This window comes from Chaetodon auriga, chromosome 13, assembly GCF_051107435.1.
Source record: "Chaetodon auriga isolate fChaAug3 chromosome 13, fChaAug3.hap1, whole genome shotgun sequence".
NCBI lineage: Eukaryota > Metazoa > Chordata > Actinopteri > Chaetodontiformes > Chaetodontidae > Chaetodon > Chaetodon auriga.
In genome coordinates this window covers 7548249-7573964 of record NC_135086.1, presented here as the reverse complement: position 1 = coordinate 7573964, position 25716 = coordinate 7548249, and the positions used below count along the sequence as shown (strand labels likewise).

Here is a 25716-nt window from a genome sequence, read left to right as displayed (position 1 = left end):
GTCTATCCGCACATTGTATTTCAATTTCATCCAGGAATATGTCAAATTAGGAAGCAAGACACCATCAAATTACTTTTTTCTCGTGACGCTACGCAGGTAGCTGCGGCACCCTGTGGTTTGTTCTGGCAATTTTGTACTAAAAAGCACAGAGTCGTTCGTTGTCTTTCTGTGAGTTTATTCTGACGCCTGCAGACGGACTCCCTTCTTGTTGTCTCAAGTGTGAGATGACAAGAAAGAGCCCGGAGCAAGAGAAGTTGATAGATTATATACAATATATTATCTTTGTAGACAGGATGACTTTGTTCTATCATCAGAACAATGTCAGCACAATAGGCACGTCATAATGTGCCTATTGTTTTCCGCTGTCTGCATAAAGTTTAAGTGGCACAGCGTTATAGCTGTATTTCCACAGCAGCAGCAACTATGATTTCTGGAATCATTACAAACTCAGTGCTCAGTCAAAGAGGAAGAGACAGCAGCTGTCCATGCTTTCCTGCTTATTTAGAAAGGAATCAATTCAAAGATATCAACGCTTTATAATAAGATCTTGGACAGGTTACACTATGCATACAAATGCAGACAATGACTGTTTTTAAAACATCTAATCCACACAGAGTGCAGTTACAATCAATATCTAGTACTGATGGTTGCAGTGGTTAGCATTTGTGGACTTACACACACATCTGTTGTCATCTAACAGGACACGTTCTCCACGGCAAGTGCAATTGACCCTCCCGTACGCGGTCAGGAGACAAAGGTCGCCGCAGCCTCCGTTCATGTGTCGGCATGGGGACTGCTCACCTTCAATAACAATCAAACAAAACTGATTAGGCGGTCAGAAGAAGTCAAGGAAAACCTCCTGGGGGCACGCTCTCTCTTCGAGATGTCACCAGTCTCAGATGTTCAATACGTTCATGGATCCTCTGAGGAAGCACTGAGGCTTAGATTTCTGCTGGGCACACTTAGCCTCAGCCTTCCTCATCTACTGCATTATCACTATGTGACATCAAAAATAATTTTGTAATTTGAATAGTAAATCTAGAAAGGAACTCTTGGTTTTTGAATCTGAGGGCCTGAGACCAAAACAGATCTTTACTTTAATGAGTGAGATAGCTGATATAGATTTTTCCCTTGTAAAATTCCACTACAATTGAGATGGAAAGGTCTTGATGTGACATGCTACGGCATGATATTGTCGCTTATTGCAATTACAAACAGGAACATGAGACACACCACTAAATTAAAAAAAGGCTAAGAAATCTCTTCAATAATAAAAAATCTTTTGTAGATTTTTTTTTTTTTTATTGGCTGATTTAAGTGTGAAATGTTGAACTGACATTTTGGTGCAATTTAAAGAATCATACTGTAGTCAACATGTGAATAAAAGGCCTGTCCTGACACTGACTTCTATCCACTCTGACAGGTAGCAAATGTATTCCAATGCTGCATACTTCTCTCTCTGCCTGGGGTGCTTTGTGAAAAAGCTGCATGTGCTTCTGTGGGAATCATGTAACGCACTAAATTGCATGACCACACTGCAGGCAGAACCTGTGAAAGAAAACGCAAGTGCTAGTCTAGTCCTAGTCCTGAGAGAAAATGTAGAAAAGAAGCTTAGCAACAACAGATGTAGTATCAAGTGTAAGTGTTCAGAAACATGGGTGTCCATTGGAGACCTTCTGTTATTACCTGCCCTTAAGCCATGTGTATTTTATTCATGAGAGAGGAAACTGTTCTTCTGTTCTGCAGCTCAGGTATACCATTTATATGATTATTTATAGTCAGGATATTCATGACAAGGCAAATGCAATAAGAGGTTAACAAATTAAAGCCCAAAAAAGATAAACTGATTATCATTTCCACCACTGCTGGTCACTGCACATTATGCTGCAGGCTTGCAGCTGTGCCCATGCAGGTCATGGGATGTGATTATTTCCCATGACGAGATAAACTAGGAACAGCAACCAGTGGGACGCGCCTAAGCCCACTTCCCTTTGTCCTACTTGGAAATTAAACTTTACACAACACTTTAGAGACTCCCTTTACAACATAGGCTTCTTTTTTTTTTATTAATTACCTCTGAAACTTAGCTTGCTAGCCATTCTAAATTAGACCATGTTCATTTATCATGAAATATTTTGCTTTTATTTAAAGGAGCCTGTATGATATACCACTGGGCTGATATCATCTGCCAACTTTTGCTGAAAATGACATTTTTCTCAATTCAGGTATATTATATTTTACTGTATGTGTGCATTTATTTTAAGATATTCATTATAATTTCATGAAGCTTCCGTCACATACAATTAAAACTGTTTAAAATGTACTTTTTTTTATTTACCATGACTGATCATTCACAATAAAGCTATTTGGTCAACTGCATATAAAGAAAATGTAAATACCCTGCCTCAATGCATATCCCTGTCCCAAATGATGAAACACAACCTTTAAGAAAACCTTGGAAAACAAGTTTGTTTATGATCTTGTCAAAAACAGAATCTCAGCTGATGTGTTATCAGATTTTTTTAATTTCAATTTATTTTCATTGTACTGTTTCTTTAAAAGGGACACTGCACAATACATTTATTGCACCAGATAGGCAAAAAGCTAATTTCCATTTGTAATCCCTGGACGGAGCGCAGGTTGATGAAGTGAAAGATAAGCTTCGGCTGCTGTGAATCAAAACATTACGCCTTGAAAAATGTTGATACTGGTATTGACCTCAAATAGTCAAAATCCGCCAGCTTTCTTCAAGTGCAGTTTACTCTAATGTTCTCATTTTGCAACAGAAAAAAGTGCACAGACAAACATATTTATTTTGGTCTATTGTCCAATGAATATGCACATGTTTAAACCCCTGCCTATAAGCACACATGAACACAGAGGCACCTGCAAACACATAATACATAAATATTTGCAGACACAACACTGCAACCAGCAGTCATTAAACTAAGCTCATCCCCAGGTGTTTAAATACTCACAGTTGTTTGTGTCCCTGGCCACAGCTATAATTCCCATTGGCTGATGAGGTATATCTGCTCGAAGAACCTTGGTGTCGCTGCCTGTGAACTTGTTGGATCGCAGCACAGACCTGCGGGCCCAGTCTGACCAGTAGATGAAATCTGCATAGATAGCGAGCCCGTAGAAGTTTCCAGGTCCAGATTTAATTATGACCTAAAAATGTTAAAGCAAAGCACATGTTAGGATTGCTTTCCACTGTGCTTTTCACATTTAAGGCTTGTGCTTCCAAATGCTACTCTGTTACTAGCACATTTACAGTGTATGTGACTGATTCTATATGCCAGAGTAGATGATACACCGACGACAAGGGGAATTCATACATTTCATGCTGTCAATATTTGCACTTCCATCTGCAAACCGTTAACTGTTTTCAAATTTTGGCTGGATAAAACATCAACTGAATTTTGAGTGTGACCCCCAGGAATAAATGTGGAGAATAATGTTTCGACTCATTAATCAACACATCACTCCCACCGCCCACATGACTGCTTAACCCAGATGTTGGGGGAGTAAATGACAGTGTCACTGGCAGGGAGGCAGGAATCCATCAGATGCCTCCTCGTGGGACTATGCAGCCTTGTGTGGGGGGATCAGGGCCTCCAGCAGCTCTGTAGTCTCAGCCATTAAGTGGGACAGGTTTGGAAGCAGCATCACATTAGCCCTGTGCCACACTGGGATTAATAGAACAGGTGTTGATTAAAGGAGCCCATCGTGTGGAAGCAACAACTGGCAATCAGGAGAGTGAGGGACATAGACCAACAGAGGAAAAGAAGGAAAGACTGAACGCCAGATGAGGTACGATGGAACATATTGATAGGAAATTAGATTTGGGACACATTAGGTTTACAGCCTGCCACCCATTACTTTTGTGCCGAACTCATGTTTTGGGTAAATGTGAACATATTTCATGCATTCTTATCACTCTCTCACTATTCAACAACGCTAAAATAAGTCCATGTCGACAAGCTCCAAACTGATTACCTCGGTTTTACATGACAAACGCAAACATGCCCAGAGAGCAGACAGCTGACATTGAACCCAAACAACACTAAGTCTTCCCAGACAGCTCTCATTTTATATTCCCTCTCTTCGTGCCATCTTTTCCCTGCTAAACAGGCTGACATCTTACCTCATAAACCTAAACTCCGCTGCTCTTTGTGAGGCACTGCCTTCATTAACAACATGGGCTTCCACTCTCAAAATGACATGGGGGAGTGAGCCATGCCACAGTTCCTGTTCATCTCTGTTGTCAACCACGCTGTCAGCATGTAATGGCACTGCTGCAGTAAAGAGGGGTAGCGAGGCCCTCGAGAACACTCCGCTTCCCATTAGTCTACATTCTTTAGACTCAACAAAAATGGTGGTCTATAATGTGAGTTATTGCATTCATGGTACCCATTTTTTATTCCAAAATGAAATTTGCATCCTTTTGCAATTTTAGCAGACCAATGTCGAAATGAATAAAACAATCAGAACACAATGAAGTGATCAGGAGCCTTCAGCTTCCGTCTCCACGGTAAGCTTCTTGTATATAATGGATGGACTGTCTTACACAACCGCAGTTTGGGTGAGTGCTCAAGTTGACAATTAGCTACCTCTGTTCAATTTACACATTTTAATTGGAATAGAGGATCTGCACCCAGAGCGCTCTAACAGCAAAGCCTTCATTAGCAGGATTAGACTGCAGCAAGGGCTGGTGGGGACCCAAAGGTGAAGACTTTCTGAGCCTTGTGACCCAGCTCAGCAAACATATGGGTAACTAATTGAGATGGGCCAAGGTGCTGAGCTGCAGAGGTCATGTCAAGCAAAAACTGAAATCCCTAGCAAAAAGAGGCCACCTTCTACTGTAATCTTTTACACAGTGGATATACAGTATATCCAGTGATGGGATGTTATACATAACAAAATAAGAACTCTCTGTGAGGTTCCTTACTTTAACTGGGAATGACTTCTGTGATTAAAGAAACTATCTGTACCCTCAGAGAATGAATGTCAGAAAGAACATCAAGAGGTATTTCAGATCCTATCCGCTGTGTAGACAGCCATATTCTGGGAGCTCAATAGGGATGGGAGATGAAATGAAATATAGAAAAAAATGTTTCATTTCAGGATAAAAAGCTGGATCAATTTGACATCCTGTCCCTGAATATGTGCCATAGTTCTCAGATGTTTTGTAATGAAACATCCCCGTCATTGAGAGACAAATGCGTAAAATAGATTCTAACTAGTGAGTCACTGGGTCTCTTTCATAAAAAACACTATTTGATTCATAGGAATTTTAAAGGGTACGACAGAAAAATGTGGAACTGTAATCAAAACACTGTCCTTACAGCGGATAATGACAGAAATCAAAGTAGGGCTATGAAAAATAGAAAGAGATCATTTTTACAGACAGAAACAACCCACTGCTTGAAACTGGGCAACCACAATTAATAATATTTACTTTCATACTCACATATCTGCTCGAACCATCGTAGTCACACCTCTCAATTCTGCCAAGGCTTCCATCGGAAAAGTAGAGCTTCTCTGCTTTGTGGTCAATAGTCAGCCCATTGGGTGTCAGGATGTCAGAACTGATGATAATCTTCATGTTTTTGCCCGCTAAGGTGGATCTCATGATGCTCGGCCTCTGCTCATTCCAGTTGGTCCAAAACATCAGGCTAAAATGTAAGAGGACAGCCAAACCAAACATGTAATTACTAGTGAGCAGACTAATCATTTCCTTTCCAAAAGCAGCATTATTTCATCTCAATACTTTTCTGAATTTGCAACACCTCAGCAAGAACTACGGGGCAAATACATGTCATCTGAAATTAAATGAGGGAGCAGGAATGAGGCTTTTTGTAAGAACTGCTCTATCAACATGTCAATCAGGCTCTGTGCCATGCAGGAAAAACAAACACTAATGAACAGGAACATTCTGCTGTCCTGAATGAAAATTGCTGGAGGTCTCTGCAGTCATGTAAGTCAGTTATGACCATAATTCCTTAATTGCCAAGACGTGAGATATAGGTCACTAATTCAAATTCCCCTCTGTGAGGACTTCTAAATACATGAAAAACACAAATAATTATATCTTGGTTTATAAGGGTTTGCAGAATAGATGGTGCACATTTTAAATCCACAGCTCTGCAGATACACGATATAAAAAAGAGGTGGATATGTTTCAAATTGTGTGAGAAACTTTTTCAGCCCTCAGGTCTCACTTCATTCAATGATGAAGTCATGGAAGTCCACTCTTGTGCAATAATAAGGATTCTGGTCAGAAGTCACAACCAGGGACTGCAAATTAGCTACTTGAGTCTGAATTCTAATTATCAGACAGTGTTTCAGGAGTGGAATGGACATGGTGCCAAATTACCAACCCAGGATATAGTCTGAGGTCAAGAAATTAATTTAGTTAGTACAACGGGTGAAGGAAGATACTCACTCTTTTCGGACTGCTCACAGTAACATTTTTATATTCATGAATATGCAAGTGTAAAGTCTGAGGTAGATGTGACAGGAATACTGATGTGTTATTTTTTGAACAACAGAAAACATCTTTTCCCTGAGCTTTTTTTAAACTGGCACTTGAATCAAACTGTTAAATCAGATATTCAAAACGCCAGGGATGCAGCTCAAAAAGTGATCAGACCACTTACACCTTAAGTGTGGAAATGCTCACCAAAACATATTTTACACCAGGATATGTTAGCTCCGAACAGCATCCTGCAACAACGCCTTGGCACTGAATGGATCCTAGCTAAAAAAAAGTCACCAAGATGATTGCTGAAAAGCAATAATTGTGCCTTGTGGTGTGATAAATAAGGCCTTCAAATAGCTGTTAAAATGTTTCATGTATACATGAACATATGTATGAATTAAAGAATGTTGTAATTTGACATGTAGTTTACTGCATTTTCATTAGATCATTTATCAAAATGAGCAAAACATATTCATTAGAAAATGGTTAGTTAATAGCCGCTAGATAAGTATGAGAGAAAGGGTAGAGGAGAGGCGAAAAAGCCGCCACAACATGCACTTAAAAGCCTAAATTGATGTTGTTGTCCTCAGATAGAGAGGGAGACAATTCCATTTGTCTGCACTGTCTGTATCTGCATTTGTGTGCAGTGAGCAGTAGACAGTCAGTGGATTTGAGAGCTCTAGCTGGGACATATCTTGGCAGCATATCAACAATATAGTCCATGAATAGATTTATTGAGAGAAGTACAAGAATCTCATATTTTATTTCATAAAAATAATAGGAGGCCAGTGTGTACATTTTGAAAGGCAGTGTGTTTTCTTTTTTCTAGTTAAAACTCTGGCAGCAACCTTTTGATTTCCTGTAAGTAATTTATTAAAAGGCTGTCTGAGAAAACCTGGGAGCAATGTATCGCAATAGTCAAGCCCATTTGCAACATACTCTTACATACTCTTCTGGACCATGAAACAGGAACCGTCTTTTTCCTATTCAGTTTGATTTGATTCAATTAAACAGGGCTAAGATAAGGAAAATCAATAGCAATACAGAGTGTGGCATCGTCAGCATATTCTATAAAGCTCATCAGCAGGATGATGACCCCTAGTGACGATAAAACTGAGTGACTGAACATTCATCATCATAAAAAATAAAAATGTGAATGACAGCATCAAAGGCTGAACTTAGGTCTGGACATTTCTGGCTTAACAGACAATATAATCATTTGAAAAGAGAGAGTGAGCAAGAGAGTATTTGGAGACTTTGAAGAGCTACTGACTTTTGACACTCATCCAGGGCCAGGACGTGTGGATGGTCTTCCTCTGAGAGAGTGACCACGGCCTGCCGGTCAAAGCCGCCGACTCGTTTCTGGTCCAGAGTTTGCCTGGTGATGGTGGAGGTAGTGGAGCTGGTCCAGTACAAGGTGTCCCAGGCCCTGTGGTAGGCCAGGCCCTCCACTGAACCCACATCTAAAAGAACAGACACACAACACCTCTGCTCAAATTCCAACCAAGGAACCTAATTCAGACAATGCATCAGAGCACGGGTTTATGAAAACACAGGCCTTAACGCATGAAACACATCTGTCTTATTGATCTACATTCCAAGTAATGGTTGCAACAAAGTGTATTGCATCTTCTGTGTGCAAAGTATACGTGAGAAATACCCTCAGTGCAGAATAACCAAAGGAAACTTGATAGTAAATACAAAACATGCAACAAGATAATGTCATTCTAGAAATCTAGGTCTGGGGAGCATATAGTGATATCATGTTGTGTGGCCTTTGGGTGGTGAAATCTACCCAAATCAAAAAGGAACTGAGAGTCATCTACCTCTGCTATCTGAGGCCATTAAACTGCAAAGTTGCCTAGTGCAGATTTAGGTAAAAACATTGACTTTGCTCGAAACAGATGGCAGGCTCCAATTGTGTTCGAATTCTGTGGTGATTGACAGGGAAAGGACTTCATGCCTCACTACACTGGACAGACAGCTTTTTGTTGATGCAGCAGTCACTCAGTAACTGAATACTTTATGTTTTCATCATGAACCAATTTCCTAAACACGGAATATGAAAAGGCCTTTGCAGCCTCCCAGGTTGGTACAAGAATGTGACTGACAGAGAATTAACCTCCAGAGAGAAACAGTGATGGCAGAAGGAAAAAATGGCCATATTCACGCTTGATTATTTACTTTATTTTTTTGGCCTCATAGATGACCTACTGAATACGACCTCAGCTGTTTCAATACTGCACAAGCTCCATCTGAAGAAGGTCGGAATAATAATAACACAGTGTTGTTGAGCTGTCATATACTCATGTACATGAATATGCCTACTGCTCCCCAAGGACCACTGTAGGGTGTCTGTGGAAGCCTGTGACTGGGGGACTGTTTCCATTATGTTCTAGGAAAGGAAAATGAAGAAAGTCATGAAAAAAAAACAAAACAACAGCACACACAAACATAGAACAACACATAACACAAGCAGCAAAAAATGTTGACACCATGCAAAACGCAATAGAAAATGAAAAACCAGTACAAACAAATAAAAAATGAATTCCAAACATAAACGGTCCCTCCTATTGCAACAGATAACCACAAAAATTGAATGGAAAAATCAGATGTAGGACATTTATTAAAATTCAATAGAGCTACGCTATACAAAGCCACTGGACCCGAAGCTGTCAGATATCACAGTTTGTCGACCAGATAGGAAATCAGATTTGTTAGGGCTTTGGAAAGATTACCTGCATGAACCAGATTCTGTGTGTGTGAGTGTGTTTGTTCATGTGTTACTCTGCGGAAGTGCATTTGTTCACTGTTTGACAAAACAAGAGATTATCTTTCATAAGAGAATCACATTTTAAAAGGACAAAGGAGTCCCTTCTACTCTTTTCTTAACTTAATGACAGCAACAACATTGATAATTGGACAATTCAAAAGAGACCTGAATAACATCTGTGTCATTTGGCAAATATCTTGGGCCTGACCTCATCTTTTTTTTGTATCTCTTGTGTTTTCACACAGAATGTCATGTGTCAATGCATCCCCTAATTTGTTTTAATGGCAAACATGTGACTGATGATAGGGAAGCTGGCTGTATCCCTTATCCACAGAACTATAAACCATGGTCTAGAATACTTAAGACACTACCTGAGTCAGCCAATCACTAATTAATAGTTTGCAATAAAAGCCGTCTGGCAGCTTAGAATTTCTCACAAATTGTTGGCGGGGCGAAGGAGTAATTAATGGGGGACATGGAGTTTAATTAGGGAAATATGGATGATTAACATCTTCACCTTTCCTCAATGACGGGATGCAGGCAGAAACTTTTAGAGGAAAACAGATGAGACTCTGGCTTTGATATACAGTATAGGGTTAGAAGCTGCCTAAAGGAGGTGATTTCATCAAAAGGAGTATAGACCAGACGGACATGTTGCTTTCACTCAACACTGAATAAGCTAATTGGAAACAAGGAAGGTAGAGTATCCAAACACAGTTCTGTAAAATATAGCTGAATACAAAAATGCGTTGCCCATGCCCTAAGAAAACACTACATAGGCATGCATTATGGATTCAAAAATTAAAATTGCACTCAAATTAATTATTTGCACCGCTTTGATTTTGCATTTTGCAAGTGCCAAGGTGTGAAGGACACTTACAAATCCCGACAGATGGTTCTTAATAATGCTTGTTCATTTCTAGAAGATAAATAAATATGCAGACAGCTCCCTCAGCAGGGGTGTGGGAGATGGGTCGGGTTGGTTGGGTGGGAGTGGATCAGTAACACTCTGCAAGTCTCCTAGTGTGAGGAGGGGGTGGGAAGGTGCTGAGCTCTCACAGAATGGCAGAGGATGCTAGCCGAGCAGAACAGAGGCTTTTGCTGTTCATCTGACGCCAGTCATGCTTATCAAGACAGGACTGACTGAGATTTAGTGAGGGAATAGAGAGGGATTGGTCCCATCGTTCAATCTGTGACAGTCAGTAAGCAGAAAGCTTTCAAACGTGAGTATTATACCCTACTGACTTAGTATTAAATGGTCTTCTCAGAGGAGCAATGGCAGAAAAAAAAGAAGTGGAGGAGGAAATGTTTATGTCGAGGTAAATGCTATTAATACTATGCTACCTACATACATGCTATTAATGCTACGTGGATATTGTGTTCTTAACAAGGTTGTCCAATATGATTAAAACTGAACTAAAAATCACACCTTATCTACACCATTCAGGATAATGAGAGCAGCACGTCACAAGAGCTAAAGCTACAGTCTTCTGTCAGTATCTATGATCTATGAGCGTCACGGTGCACCATAGAAGCATATTGGCAGTGCTCACATCCCAGTGAAATGTGAGTGGTTATGTGGCCGTTTAGACAGCTGTATTGATTCAAATTGAAGCATACCTTTCCCATGACACATACAAGAGAGGGATGACTGACACGTCTGAAACACGCCAACTAATCCTGTAACACAATTACCAAACTATTCTAAAGCCCAAGCCCAACAGGGATACAATACCTGTGCAGTCAAACCTTGCCACCAGAGCATGCAGCAAATGTGAAGCTCTTGAAATTTGCATATGTGTGTAGTGCAAGTGTATGTGTGCAGTGGCTGGCTTTTTCAACTACTCGACAGCATACAAATAACGTAAAAACAATGGGAATGTGAAATACACTTACTTTCTGCAATAATAGATCTTCCTGTCCAGTCATCGTTAATCATCTGGATGTTTCCAAAATGGACGTCACTGAAAAAGATGCGGTTTGTCCCCGCTGCCTTCTGACTGTAGTCAAAGGCCAGGGCTATGACATTCTTGAAAAAAGCAGGGTTTTCAAAAGGCTGGACAGGTGAATTGAGGTCATTCTCATCTGAAAGGTGGATGCTTTTCAGTATGGTCCTCTCGGAGTAGAGTAGATAACCTTCATAGCGCTCACAGGCGAAGCCATCCTCTGCCAAGCGGCCATGGGCGCAGGAGCAAGTCCGGCGACCACTCCCCAGGTGGAAGCACAGCTGCTGGCAGCCTCCATTACTCCTGACACAGGGGTTTGTGCCTTCAAAAAACCCAACACATGTTCAATTACTTGTTTGACTCAGTTTAGGCCCCTTGTGATCATGTTAAAACTATACATGATTATACATTACAGATGAAAATCATAGGAGCAGTGCAGCAATGATAAAGTATATGCAAAGTGGATTTTATCCAATTTTGTCAAAACTAAGCACAGGCAAGGACTTCACTAGTAAAAGTCAATGTGTGAATCAATAAGACTATAAAGACCAAACCTCCACCTTTTTCTCTGCCTCTGTTGAAGACTGTCACATCCTTCAAATTGACCCCCAGACCACTCCTCATGGTCACAGGCTCACTGGTGTCAGTTTTGAGGCCACGTCGGATTGAACCGTTAGAGTGAGCCCTGAAGTACACCAGGATACGAGGGGGACAAAACGAGTGGTTAAAGGCAGATCATTTTATTTGACAATCGTAAAGTAAAATCAAAGACTGGAGTCAGGCAGTCCCAACATAAAATTCAAGATGTTTCAGATTAACACACAATAAAGGTAACAGCTTCTTTGCATAGTCATTCCTGTTTAAAGGGGAGAGAATGATGATGATTGATCTTCAAGTCATGCAAGACAGGTTAAAAACATGCAAAACTGACAAACACAAGAGACCTGCTTAACTATTCAAAGGAGCAGTGTGCAGGATTTAGGGGGATCTATTGGCAGAAATCAGAAAATAAGAATCATTGTGCTTTAGTTACCTTAGATTGAGCTCTGTATATATACACAGAGGGAGCGGGTCTTCTTTCACAGAATGTGCCATGTTGCACCCTCATGTTTCTGCAGAGGGCGAGGTGAGGTGCCACTAAATTCTACACACTGGTCCTTTAACAATCTGGTATTTCTGGTATATTTCTTATGCACAGTATCTTAAGAGCTTAAAACCTGTCTGTCTGTCAAACAAAACTGCGGGGGTATAACAATGCATAAAGCTACCAACTTGAAAAGAAATGAGGCTTCATTAAATTTAAGTGTGTCTGATTTTACTGAAGGGTGAGGAAGGTCTTGCCCTTGCTGATGACACTGTATTCTGCCTAGAGTATTGTCAAAAATAGGCAGTGAGCCTCATTATGAGGAACTGCTGTTCTTCATATTTTCACATAAGACCTTTGAAAGGAAAGGTTATGGCCAGGTTAGTATAGCAGGCTTTGCAGGCCATTTCATGTGTGTGCATTTAAGAAAATAATAAATTACCTGTCAGACCAGTAGATGTAAGGCCCAAACACAGCGACTGAGAACAGGTCTACGTTGGCCACTGACAGTACAATCTCCCGGCTCTCACCTGTCTCAAGGTTTATCCTCTCAATCTTATCTGTGCGAGCGTCACACCAGTATAATGTATTTTCCTGGAAAGCAATATTAAAATGCATATCACAAACTGAATTCCTATTTCAGCCACAAAGGAGATGAGGTCAGAAGTACAGTATGTGTGAGTGGGGTGGAGAGGTGTTGGTGACGGTGCTTGTGTATCTGTTTACAGCTATACCTCGTAGTCTATGGAAATTCCATTGGGCCACATGATGCCTGAGTTGACCAAGGTAACCTGGTCTGAACCATCCAGACGGGAGCGGCCGATACAGGGGTTCTGGCCCCATTCAGTCCAGAAAAGATACCTATAATACCCATAATCGCATCACACAAACACACTGATTTCTGCACTATAGTGTGTACAAGAAAAAACAGTAATACAGTTAAGAAATACCTGATTTAGTTGGCAAATATTGTTGCCAATGATTCCTCTAACAAACATTTATTGCAAATTGTCCCCACATTTGGATTGTTCAACGGTATGTGAAAAATTTTGAGAACTAAATTCTGCAGTAAATTTGCAAATAATTATAAATATAAAGACAAATACAACAAAATGTATCAGAATTAAGAAAGGTAAGGTCTAAAAATGACACAATAAAGTCACGGCTTACCCCTTCTGTGGATGTACAGCGATGGCCCTCGGCTGATCGAGTCCTTCAGATATGACCACCGAGCGGTAGGCACCGTTCAGACGGGAGATTTCTATTAGATTGAAACCATGGTCTGTCCAATACAGGTTTCCTGTGTAGAAAAAAGCAATAACCACGTATGAAAATAGATTAGATGTGTAGTGATACTCGTGGGCAAAGGTCTTGTCATGAATTTACCCATATACTGACATTAATCTTGCACACACATTTGCTCTGTGAATGATTTTAAGTGGAGGATACTCTGTCGCTAAGGCTTTATGTGTTTTAGCAATTCAAATTAAATCAAACACATCTAAATAATGCCATAAGGGGAAGCAGTGTGCATAAAATAAGAATTGTCACCAATCAATACCAGTTTGACAGTGTACAGTACCAGACTTCGGGGCTCGAGGAGTTGAGATTAAAATAGCCGATGTACTCTGACCTGTTAAACACTGTTACTGTCAGTTTTAGTTTCAACAGTTTCAAGACCTATTCTATGTGTTCGTGTGTATGTTCTTAAATGTGTTTTAAATACGCATTTGGTCTGTTACTTTTTGACAGACACTAATGGTTTTTTCTAGTCTGTTCTGTTCTATTCTATTCTGCGCTAACCGGCGATCCAGTCAACGGCGATGCCCTCCACCCGACTGATGCCGGTAGTAACGATGTCCTCCCTCCAGGTCTGATCACGTTTGGCTCGGGATATTCTGTTCAGGCCCATGTCTGTCCAGTACACGGTGTCATTTCCTGCAAAACAGACAGTTAATGACAAGAGATAATCAGGTGATGAATGCGGCTGCCACAAAAGCAGTTTTGCCCTCAAACAAAGCAGCTCATGAAAGCACATTTTACTGCAGCACAGTCCATTTCACCAAATGTTGTGTGGGACTATAAAGTATGATGGTGAAAATACCCACACTGTTCATCCACAGCTCTTTGTTGACATACAGTGCCTGAGCAGGAAAGGCAATTGTGGGCCAAATTTTACAGGGCAGTATATTGCTTCATGCAAAACATGGTGTTGGTAAAACTGTTATGGACCCTTTCTGATTTTACTGGTTTATTACACAAGCATATAAAATAGTACATAATTTATTTATGGTGCAGTCTTCAAGAGCATCTCTGTGTGTGCCTGGCAGCTTGGCCGTGTACAGGATGTAAGGAGCATAGATGGCGTGATATGTTTGTTGCACTTCTTGCTCTCGCTGCCTACACTCTGTTAACACATAGGTCAAATATTACAGCATACAGTTGCAGTGTTTTCATCTGTTCTGCTCTAGCAGCCTGACTTCTGTAATGACATGTAAATGATGTGCATGAGCTTTCAGCTGCTGCTCTAGGACGGGCTTAGTTATGCATTTGCATGTTCACCTGCACAAAATAGGAGGACAATTAGTAATCTTGTTCTGTGCTTTGGACATGTCTGATTTTGTCTTGGGCTTATTTCCAAAAAGTGGTGGTCAACCATGAAGATTGCTACTGACCTCTAAAGACAGTCAGCTTCAGAATCAGACAGTAGACTGACTTATGACAATTACTATAATCAGCGACCCAGCATGTTTGGTAGCATGTGTTCAGTGAAGTGCAAGAATTATGTGATTATATATGTAATAACAGTGAGCATGAACATCACCAGCATTTTTATAGAAGTAAGAAGTAAGATCTATAGAATATTACTGTAATTTTCCATCATTAACTAGCATTAATTATTTAAGAGTGTCCTTGCAGTTGTGTTAATTTGAATACCAGATTCGTGTACACTTGCTAATTAGAAATAAAATGTACAGCTGAGTCTTGGCAGCTGTTTTCCATAACAGAAATAAGTAAATAAGTTATCGGGCTAATTAAAATTTTGACCTGATGATGGCACCATATGAGGAACAGTTAAGAGACAACTTAATTGATCATCTGATCCTGAGGGAATGAATTTGTGTACCAAATGTCATTGCAATCCAACCAATAGCTGTTGAGACATTTCACTCAAAACCATAAATGTCCCTCAAATGGGGGCTCAAAAGGAAAAGTCAGGGGATTGCCGAAGTCATTGTAATTCACCATCTGGAGATCATGAATATCTGTTCCACATTTCATGACAATCTGTCTTGTAGTTGAGATATTTCTGAGCCAGAGTGTTGGACTCAGAAACTGACCATGGCTAAAAAGAAAACATTTCCTGACTTCTGACCCCCAGTAGCCATGCACATAGTTTTGATTTTCTGTTCAGTGAAGGATTTCAGGTCATTAAACCTCTGCTGACACCCCAATAAGTGAATATACATAATAATTATGTCTAATAATACATAATTGTGTGGTTTTCATTGCACTGAAAAACAATACAATTCAAAAACAATGTCCCGGTAACTCGACACAATTCACAGATACTGCTGTGGACGTTACCCTGGCTTTGTTTTCTCCCTTCATTAGATAATAGTCCCTTTCAATGACAGGAGATGTCTGTTGATCTGTGCCTCTGCCACAGTCAGTTGGTTAGTAACACTAAAACAGTTTCAGCAACCTTATTATATCATATATTGCATTTCCAACTCTCATTTTTTGCAAATTTTTTGCTTTTCTGGAAAGAATTGCTGCACAGCCTCAGTATATCAACCCATGTGTGTATGCAGTTTGTTTCTGTTTTCAGTTGTGTGCCTATGCAATTTCCTTTACACAGCTTTTGTTATCATGCTTCAGTGGCAACCTATTACACATATGGAATGCTAGCAGCCTATAGTCTATTCATAGCATTTGTTGATGTAATAAATGCATCATTCTTATCGTATATATTATGTGGAAAGAAGCAGGGATGTAACAAACGACAGCAAAAGCTATTGGGTTCATGTTTTGCGATTGATGTTACGGCACCTTCATTTGACACAATATCTTGGGAATTGCTTTGTGTTAGGATTGTTTCAGAGGCTTGTGAGGAAATAGTTTTATGTTATTCATGCTGAGGTTCCCCTGTAATGTGAACTTATTACTCTTTCATCTGTGCTGCACTCTACAAGCACACAGACCATTATTCAAAAGGTTAGCGCAGAGTATAACAAAGACCTTTCACTCCCCCCTCACTGTTTAAGACTGGGAGGAAAAGATTTGTACTGCAGGAAATAAAGGAAGGGAAGAAAAGTATGTTGTGTAATATTATGTAAGAATGTGTGTACTGTTTGTGTGTGTGTGTGTATATAACATGAAGCTAACAGCTATTTAAAAACCGCCAAAACGACTTCACATTTCTACCTAAGATAACCAGGAACGACATGCAATTTATACATTTAACCATATGTCTGACAAAACAACTCTTCAAGCTTCAGTGGATCTCTGCTGTCTTAAACTCAATATCAAACACTGATTCAACCACCCAAATCCCTCTGTGTGTTGCATGGTATCATACCGGCATGAAAGTCAACTCCCACAGCAAACAGTGTTCCTGTGATGGGCATGAGAGCCTCGCTGTTATCATTTGGATCGAGAGCGATTCCCCGGATTCCCTCGTGGATGGAATACATCAGAAATGAGTCAACACCTGAAGAACGACAAATTACCTCTTAATCCCTACACAGAGGTATTAAATCATCAGAAATTATGCCCTGTGACCTGTATATAGACCAAACACATGCACTGAACACTGAACATGCAGAAAGATTATAAACATGTTGCCATGCCAAGTAATCAAATGCTGATGGGAGTGTATTGGCTGCTGTAGAGTACATATTTTGGGAAACCTACCTTCACAAGACATGCGGTCGCTACGCAAGTTGTAGCCAACAGTGCAGGAGCAGCTACGGGTGTTCTCAGAAGTGGGGAAGCAGAGCTGTGAGCATCCTCCGTTGTTTATCTGGCACGGGTTTCTTCCTGAATGTTAAGCACAACCAGCAAAAGGCAAGCAGTAAGGTATCAGTGTGGATAGGGCGTGTGTGTTTCTGTGTCTTTATCTGTGGACTGGTGTGACGACATCTGTGAGCCTTACCTTTCTGAGCCTCCCTGTCGTACACCTTCATATGAACCACCCCACTTGTCTTGTTTCTCAGGATCGCAAGGTTCCGTCCGTCTCTTTTGGTAACTGTTCCCAGCTGTGCCGATTCCTCATCCGCCCACCAGAGTTTTCCGCCTGTAACCATCAGCGTAATTTGCTTAAAAAATATGACCGCAGATGCAGCGTCAATACAAGTGCAATGCAATGGCACTTCTTGCTTCAGGTAATGACTGCAGAATTTAGTCTTTTTCACTAAGAAAGTCATGCAAATCACACTGTGATGCAAATAAGTCTTCAAAAATACTACAGCACAATCAAATACCCCCCAACATCACCAATTCCAAGTGCAAAATCAGCTTTCACTCTAATCCACCGAGGCTGGCACTCTTATGCCGTAAAGCCCCTTAATAATTGAAGCATTCTCTGAGCTGATTTGAGATTAAAGTGTGGCATGCCCTGTTTCCTGCTCTGCCCACTTGCTGACGATGATGCATGCATCTTGAAGCCTTGAAACATTGTTACTTTGATGTTTGGAAAGGGTTTTCACACCAAATAAGGCTCTTATATGAACCTTTTCAGGGAGATCTGCACATACAACATACAACATAAAAGCGTTTAGCGATTCTAAACCTCACCTTTGAATTTGTACTTTATAAGACCATGTTGCATGAGTTAAAATTCTCTTTTTTCAGCCAATCCGTGACTTTAAAAGCAAAACACTTGACGGCTGTATAGGTCATCTGTGCCAGGGGCTTATTAAGACCCATATTTACGTTTACTGTTAGGAGCTGACCTCTAGTGGCCATATTAATTATGGCAAATTAGGAAGTTGCGTGATGTAGTATGAAGAGCGGGAAAGTCCACGTAGGGAGGAGGGTGGGTGGACGTGGAGGGGCCAAACACTTTAACCCAGGAGACCACTGTTTGTTTCCCGCGTGAAACCAAAAGTATTTCAACTTCCTGTACGTATGTAAGTTACCTCACCCAATGTAAATAATTTACATAAATATGTTTCTTTGGGAGTCATTAGAAAATGACCTAGTCTGAGGATTAGGCATGAGGACACACTGGATGTTTCACTCCCTGACAGAGTGGCTGGCCTGCCTGCCTCGGTGTGACAGCGGACCTCCAGGCTTCAGTAGTGCTGCCATCATAAGCATAAGTAATGAGTGTGTCTTTGTTAAGAGGCATGTGCACAATAGCTACCTGACCCCCGCACACCCCACCATCACCACCACCACCACACTATCTTCCAACCCCCATCTCTGCCCTCAGCAGAAATCAGTGATGCACAGTCCAGGCCTTTTGCCACAGACTACAAAGTCTAGAGACGTGACAGGAACTCTCAATTTTAAAATCCTACTGACGTGCAAAGTGGAAAAGAGTCAAGAGGCTCCTCTTGCCTGAAAATAGACTCTCTACATGGTGTGGAGATGGACGTGATTTTAGCCCTATTTGAAAGGGCCAAAATTGTAAAAATGGACCATTATACTGATGAGGCATAATTTAAAATAGGCAACATGATGGAAAGACAAATTCATACCTATAGAGTAACATTAAAACAGGCTACTGTAAAGGCTCATCTTCCCTAACAAGTGAAAAAAAGTGCCCTTTTGGTGACACTATTTTCTTAATCTCAACCTTTTTGAATTATTTGGAATAAAACACACACATACACACACACACACACACACACACACACACACACACACACACACACACACACACACACAAAAGCAATTTCCCCATGCGTTAATAGCTTCAGGCTCAATGTCTTCCTTAGAGGGAAGGTAAAACTGGTTTCTACAAATCAGACAAATTCCCATGAGTGAGAATGACAGTTTACAAGCAGTTTACAAAACATTTGACCCTGGAGGGCACGCTAGCCGAGATAAGCTTTGCACCCTGTGTTAATTTGAAACCGCAGGGACCGCTGGTTAGCTGTGATCTCTCACTTGTGGCACATCATATTCAATTTCCACCTCAACTGCTAGTTTGATTCCAGACTGATTGATCACCCATACCTTCTAAATAAAAGTCCTCACCTTTCCCTCAAGCCAATGCAATTATTTCAGATCCCCAGCACCTGAGTGGATCGACCTTGTGTCACTAACAACGCCTTCATTACAGTATATCTTTTCACAACCAGCTCGAGAAATTGCTTAGACTAATGCAGCCAAAATGAAAAAGCCACAAAGAAACACATGCGAGCACCATAACATGTTTGTTTGAACACATTGCTCCATGCTCATCAAATTAATAGAGAGATAATTTTGCTCTCTGAAGCTGATGTTCACGGTTTATTTGTGTCTGTCAATCGTGAATGTATCATTATAAATGTTGTATAGGTAATATGTTTATTCTGCAGGAATCAGAGACAAAATGACTCTATATTCCGATGCCTCTAATAGAACTGCACTCCACATATATCACTGCCATAGAATAACAATTACAAAACCTTTAGCTGCCTCCTCCTCCTGCTGTGAGGGAGCTATAGATCCTGACAGAATGCTCGCTTTCCTTGTTTACACATGACGCTGATTTGAAGTAACCTTAACCACTTCAAGCACAACAAACTGATCAATCAAGCTATTCCAGACCAGAAAAGAGAGAGCAATTGTTAGATTAATTCCAATTTAAGAGCCTTTAATTACCCTTACTCACTTAACGATAACTAACAAGTCATTCCTCTCGCAAAGCAGACAGCACATGTTTTTATCTGCATATTCATACTGTACTAATTCTAGTTATCATTCCATATTGTTATTCCATAATGACAGTTTGCTGAACTAGTTAGACAAAGAAGAAGCAGAGAGGAGATATACAGTAAAAACAGACAGGGTGAATGCTCAGCAAATCCACTTAATTGCATCTTCCCCCATGGAGACAAAACAAACATCTGCAGAAGGGACATTTCTCAGTAATGGCTATCACCAATAGTCCATTCACTCGCCAACAGCAAAAAGAGCTCAGGATCTGAAAATGACATGCCTGGCTGCTGTCTTGCTGTCTCTCCCCGCCCCCCCCCCATTTTCAGCTGACCATATATTGATGCTCCGTGGTATCAATGTATATGCTCAATGGCCTACAGCAAAACAGGAAGTCATCTTGGTACAATATGAGAAACTGAATGTCTGTCACATAACGAACAACAAGCGACTATTACAGCAAATGTAAGACATTAATCTCAGCCTAAGAGGAAATTTAAACGTGCTATTTGCTCAGCAACATTTTTTAAAGTTAACATTAATGTTGCCATGTTAAATTGGTGTCATTTGTTCGACATACATGTAATCATCTTATGCCTAGATTATATGAAAAGCTGCAATATCTGCAGTAATTAGAATAGGTCTTATGACTGTTAAATACACTTTCATGCTTGGAAAAACACAAGTAAATGTGAACGAATCCACTAGATTGCTATCTTCTATACAGAGTAATTCATTACCATGCGACAAATGTCCTGTTGAACCACTGTGAAATTTCTCTATTTACCAAAGAACAATAACAATACAGCTGTTCATTCTACCATCCAAAACAATTTCCTCGACATAGCAAAATGTCATTAATTGTGATTGATGGAGACTTGCAGACATTATTTCACTGTTTTGCTGTACCTGCTAGTGTGCAGGAACCAAGCCATTACTCTATGTCACCTTGAGTTCTATCTCCCATTTGTGAGAGGCAATAATGAAGTCTCTATTGTCCATACATGAAAAAGCCGTCCATAGTCAGTGTCTTTACTGCGCGAAACGCCTTTCAAAATGAACCAAAAAGATGTAGCTTGGAGTTTCAGTATGCTAACAACTCACAAAACAGTGGGATTCCATTCTGCCATTGCTGTGCTATTCTGTAGCAGTGTAATTAACGCTCTCTGCACATACTGACAGATACCACCACATAGAAGACGAAAGCCTGCCATGATTAATAACATGCCTCACGAACACAAAGTATCACCCTGACAACACTCTTGATTTTATTTTTTTCTTAAAAAATACAAATTACACATCGGTCCAAACACAAACACACACGCACATAACCAACAACTCCCTGTTCAGTATGTTTGCTCCTTTCTCATTACCAGTCTTGGCAAGGAAAATGCATTTGCATAGCTCGCTGGGAAGCTTCCCAATATTGTCAAGAATGCAGCAGTGTGGAAGTGAGACAATTTAAAATTCTGATCGGCTGTGTAGAAAAAAAAAGAGAAGAGAGAGATGAATGAAATTTTATTTGTCACCTATTTGAAGTATACAGGCACAGCCCAAATACCTATCGGATTATTAGACCAATAACTGAGGTTGATGATGTAATAGCAGACGTGGCACGTGTTTCCATTAACACGTACATATGGTCCTAATCGGAAGCCTCTATGCATGTAAAAAAGAACAAAGGAAAAGATGAGAGCCACATGTTGTGAGCTAAAGAGTGCTGTAACGTGAGCCAAAGGTAAGAATTTATTCCACAACATGTTGACTTTCAGGAGATTTCTAAATGAATCTATGAGTTGATGGATGGCGTGACACATTGCATTCAGCAGCGATACCACGAATCAACACATAATGAACATCCTCCTACCTTTTCATTACGAAAGGGGTGAGAAAATCAATCATCAATCACTGCTGCACTGTTTTAATTATCTAATGCCCCAGCTACTTCACACAAAGTGAAGCACAACTGTTGCAAGCACTGGCTCTATTCTACAGCCACTTAACTGGTTAAACACGTAATCCCTCCACACTCTGACTAATCCCCAATGGCAATCTGATGCACTCGTGACAAGCTCCACTCACCCATCACGGCCAGAGCTGTGCCTTTGACTAACTCCCTCTTTAATGTCTCCAGCACTTCCAGCCCACTGCCATCCAGATTGCACCTGTTGATAGTGCCATTGGCCGAGCTTATCCAGTAGAGACTGTTGGCAGTGTAGTCTATTGAGAGACCTGAGAGGAAGACAAGTGAAGAGCAGACGCCAGGTTAGGTTAGCACTCACTGCGCTAGGATTCGTTGGGATACAGAACTTGACTTTAAAATGTGGTAGAATTTTTAATAACACAAAGAAAACACTTATCAGACACATACAAAATAAATAATAAATGGATTAAAAAAACATAAAATGTAAACAAAACTAGATTCACATGTAGCATGGCTAATTATAGATTAGCCATGCTACATGTGACTTGTAAACACTTAAAAATTTTATCATAAAAATATTAACATGACAGCAAACAAAGATTATCACTGTTCTGAAATGATGTATGACTCCAGTGATTAAATTCCAGTGATAAACATGCACTCTTTATTTAGATTTAGAGGAGTTCGGAGGACTGATAGAGAGCTCGGTCACGTGGTGCAATGACAATGACCTGAAACTCAATATCAGCAAAACCAATGAGCTTGTGGTGGACTACGGTGCTTCAAATATGGATGTTGCTGCAAAGAAGCTACGTAAACTCACAGACAGACAGACAGACGGACGGATGGACAAACCCAAAACATAATGCCTCTGGTCATGGTTGTTGCTAGAATGGAGGCATAAAAACAGCTGCCTCCCCATAATTTGTACTGCATTAAGTTCCATCAGATGGATGATATTCAGTTGACCACATTGCATATGCAACATAAGAAACAGAAGTTGCCTTTGACGATACTTTAACAGTACATTTCAGAACTGCATTACCATGGCATTTCCATACTGCAGTTTCGATGCATTTGGTTGAGTGAGGGCTAATAGAATTGTTCATGTGTCTGCTGGCTCTTCATAAGAGCTCCAGCTGGCATGAAAAATGAACAATAGTGAGACTGACTGCTTTTTCCTCCCTGGCTAACGTGAACGCTTTTCATAGAATACCACTGTATGTACTGAAAGCAGTTCCAATTGTGGACCTCTGAACAACTCACTGTCTCACACCATGTGTTGAATTTATGTCTGGCAGACTCACAGTCACAATGCGTCATTAATTTATGCTTGTCCCCAGGACTACCCCATAATCATAAATGAAGCCAGTGAAATATGGTGCGCCCTGCTATCTGGATTGCTGACAAGCCGAGGAGAATGAAGAAATACAATGGAGTTGTTTGTGTGACGGGGGGGGGGGGTGTTGGGGGGGGCGTTGACCTTGAGCTGTATGACAACAGCAACAAGAGATGAAGACCAGCTTATTGCTTTTGCTTCAAGTACTCACTTATGCATGCCTCATGTGGGGATAGTTTACACTAAAACAGTCTACTATAAATTACAGCCTTAGCAATGTGAAGAAAATCAGGCATTAGTGACTAATCAGTGGTTCTGATGAATTACAGTGAGCATGCTCTTGGTAAGAACCAGTGCTGTGTGTGCTATGCAAGACTGCTATGTAGAAATGCACCTCTAATATCCACAAGAAGCACCAAGATTCCAAGAAAGCCTCACATATCTGCACGGTTCAGACTGCCAGTTAGACACCTATATGCCAATCCAACTCAACAGCTGCTCGAAAGAACTTGTGTGGACAATCATCCTAATCGCTGTCCTAGGTCGATTTCTTAAAAATTGTTTTTATAGTTGTTTACTTTTATTGACCCCTTTTCTTATTTCAGTAATCGGTCATTCTAAAAAGGTGTTTTGAGTGAAGTGACAATACTACAATGGTGGATTTCTAGGGGTTCAAAAAAGGACTGTGGGAACATTGGAGCCTGGGAACATATGATCTTGAGATCTACTTAGGTACATAGGACCTTGGAAACAATAACAACATAATAAAACAGGCTCATCAATCCCTCCTTGCCTTGTTTTTACCAGACACTTTGACACCTTAACCCTAAGAGTCTGATAACTTTCTTTGACGTTGCCTGTTGAGATAACATCACTGCTGAGGAGGTGGGTGTTCTTTGACTGACAGTGATTCTTGTTCTTGTTGACATTGTCGAAATGGGGAAAATGTCAACATGCGCAGACATTACTGAATCTGTTTGTAAAAGTCAGACCTGAGCTGAGATTATTAACTTTAATTTACTGGGTCGTCTTTGTAAAATGAAGGTTCAAATAGGGGAATTATGGGAATGAAGTGAACATAGATGCAACGTGGTGTCTGCAGTGGCACAGTTGTCGATGCTCTAAAATTTAACTGAGTTAAAATACATGAATTGAATCCATAAACAAACAACAATGACAAATTCCCTCAATTTTCTATCGTTTTGTGGTACAAAGCTGCTTGCAGAGTGCTGCCACACATTCTTCAAGAAAACAGGCCCAATAATCAAACAAATCAAGTGTTGGAGAAACTGACTTATGTAAACCATGTAAATGCTTTAATCTGGTTATTTATATTCAGATCAAATCAGATTACAGCATGTATACATACTGAGTTTATGTAAACTGAATGAAGAGAACTTGAAAATGAATGTCATTTAACACGTCTCTGCCACATTTTGAGGTACAGCTCAATAGGAGTTATAACTCAGTGTACTGTACACAGCTCTCATACTGACCCACAGGATCCCTCTGATTCTGGTGGAGGACCTTGCTGTTACTCCCGTCCATGTTGGCCATGTTAATGGTGTTGCCATCTGTCCAATAGATTTTTCTGTGTGAAGAGGTGTGAGGTAAATAGTGGTCCAATTAGGCACAAGATATAATGAGGTTTACAACATGAATGTTAAGCTGTCATTAAATGAAAATTGAATGTAAGGCGATAGATTTTGTTCCACTTCACAACCTTGCAAAGATCTGCGCAAACAATTGACAATTGTAAAACAACACGGCTGTGATCCCTCTTTAGCACAGGTGGGGTCTGTCATCAGGTTTTCTAAGACGACGCATTGAAGGTGAGGCGCTGATGAAGTGCACAGACTGTTCTAATCTACTTACCCTTTGGCTGGGTGCACTACAAGGCACCTTGGCTTATCAATGCCGTGGATGATGGAGGTCTTCAGGGACCCATCAAAGCGAGCCACATTGATTTGTGACTCGTCATTTTCAGAGCTGAGCCAGTATAAGTTCCTGGAAAGCCAGTCTAAAGCCAGACCGCGGCAGTTCACGATGTCTGGTAGGCAAAGCATTAAAAAACAGTCACACCCATGTGCTTCACAAAAAAAAAAAAAAAACTAATGCTAAATGTAAATATACTTCATCTAACAAAAAATGACTACACTTTTAAGGTATACTGTAACTTATATATTTGCTGCACCTTCCAGTCACATCAAAAAAGAGGAAATAACAATAATAAATTAGCATGATTAATGACAACAATTAATTACAAGAATTACTATAATATAATTAATAATATG

General features: G+C 40.4%; 1 protein-coding gene across 1 annotated transcript in view; it reads right to left on the bottom strand.

The window, feature by feature from the left end:
* The window catches only part of lrp1bb (low density lipoprotein receptor-related protein 1Bb), a 238283-nt gene that overhangs the window by 55927 nt on the left and 156640 nt on the right, over window positions 1-25716 (bottom strand). Inside the window, exons 29-44 of the mRNA XM_076746483.1 lie at window positions 25298-25472; window positions 24919-25013; window positions 22242-22391; window positions 17446-17586; window positions 17205-17330; window positions 16870-17001; window positions 14091-14225; window positions 13458-13587; window positions 13022-13148; window positions 12730-12881; window positions 11764-11888; window positions 11154-11525; window positions 7758-7947; window positions 5474-5678; window positions 2979-3171; window positions 676-801 (exon numbers count right to left, since the gene is read on the bottom strand). Of these exons, the coding sequence (XP_076602598.1) occupies window positions 676-801; window positions 2979-3171; window positions 5474-5678; window positions 7758-7947; window positions 11154-11525; window positions 11764-11888; window positions 12730-12881; window positions 13022-13148; window positions 13458-13587; window positions 14091-14225; window positions 16870-17001; window positions 17205-17330; window positions 17446-17586; window positions 22242-22391; window positions 24919-25013; window positions 25298-25472 (2574 nt within the window). The remainder of the gene's footprint in view (window positions 1-675; window positions 802-2978; window positions 3172-5473; window positions 5679-7757; window positions 7948-11153; window positions 11526-11763; window positions 11889-12729; window positions 12882-13021; window positions 13149-13457; window positions 13588-14090; window positions 14226-16869; window positions 17002-17204; window positions 17331-17445; window positions 17587-22241; window positions 22392-24918; window positions 25014-25297; window positions 25473-25716) is intronic.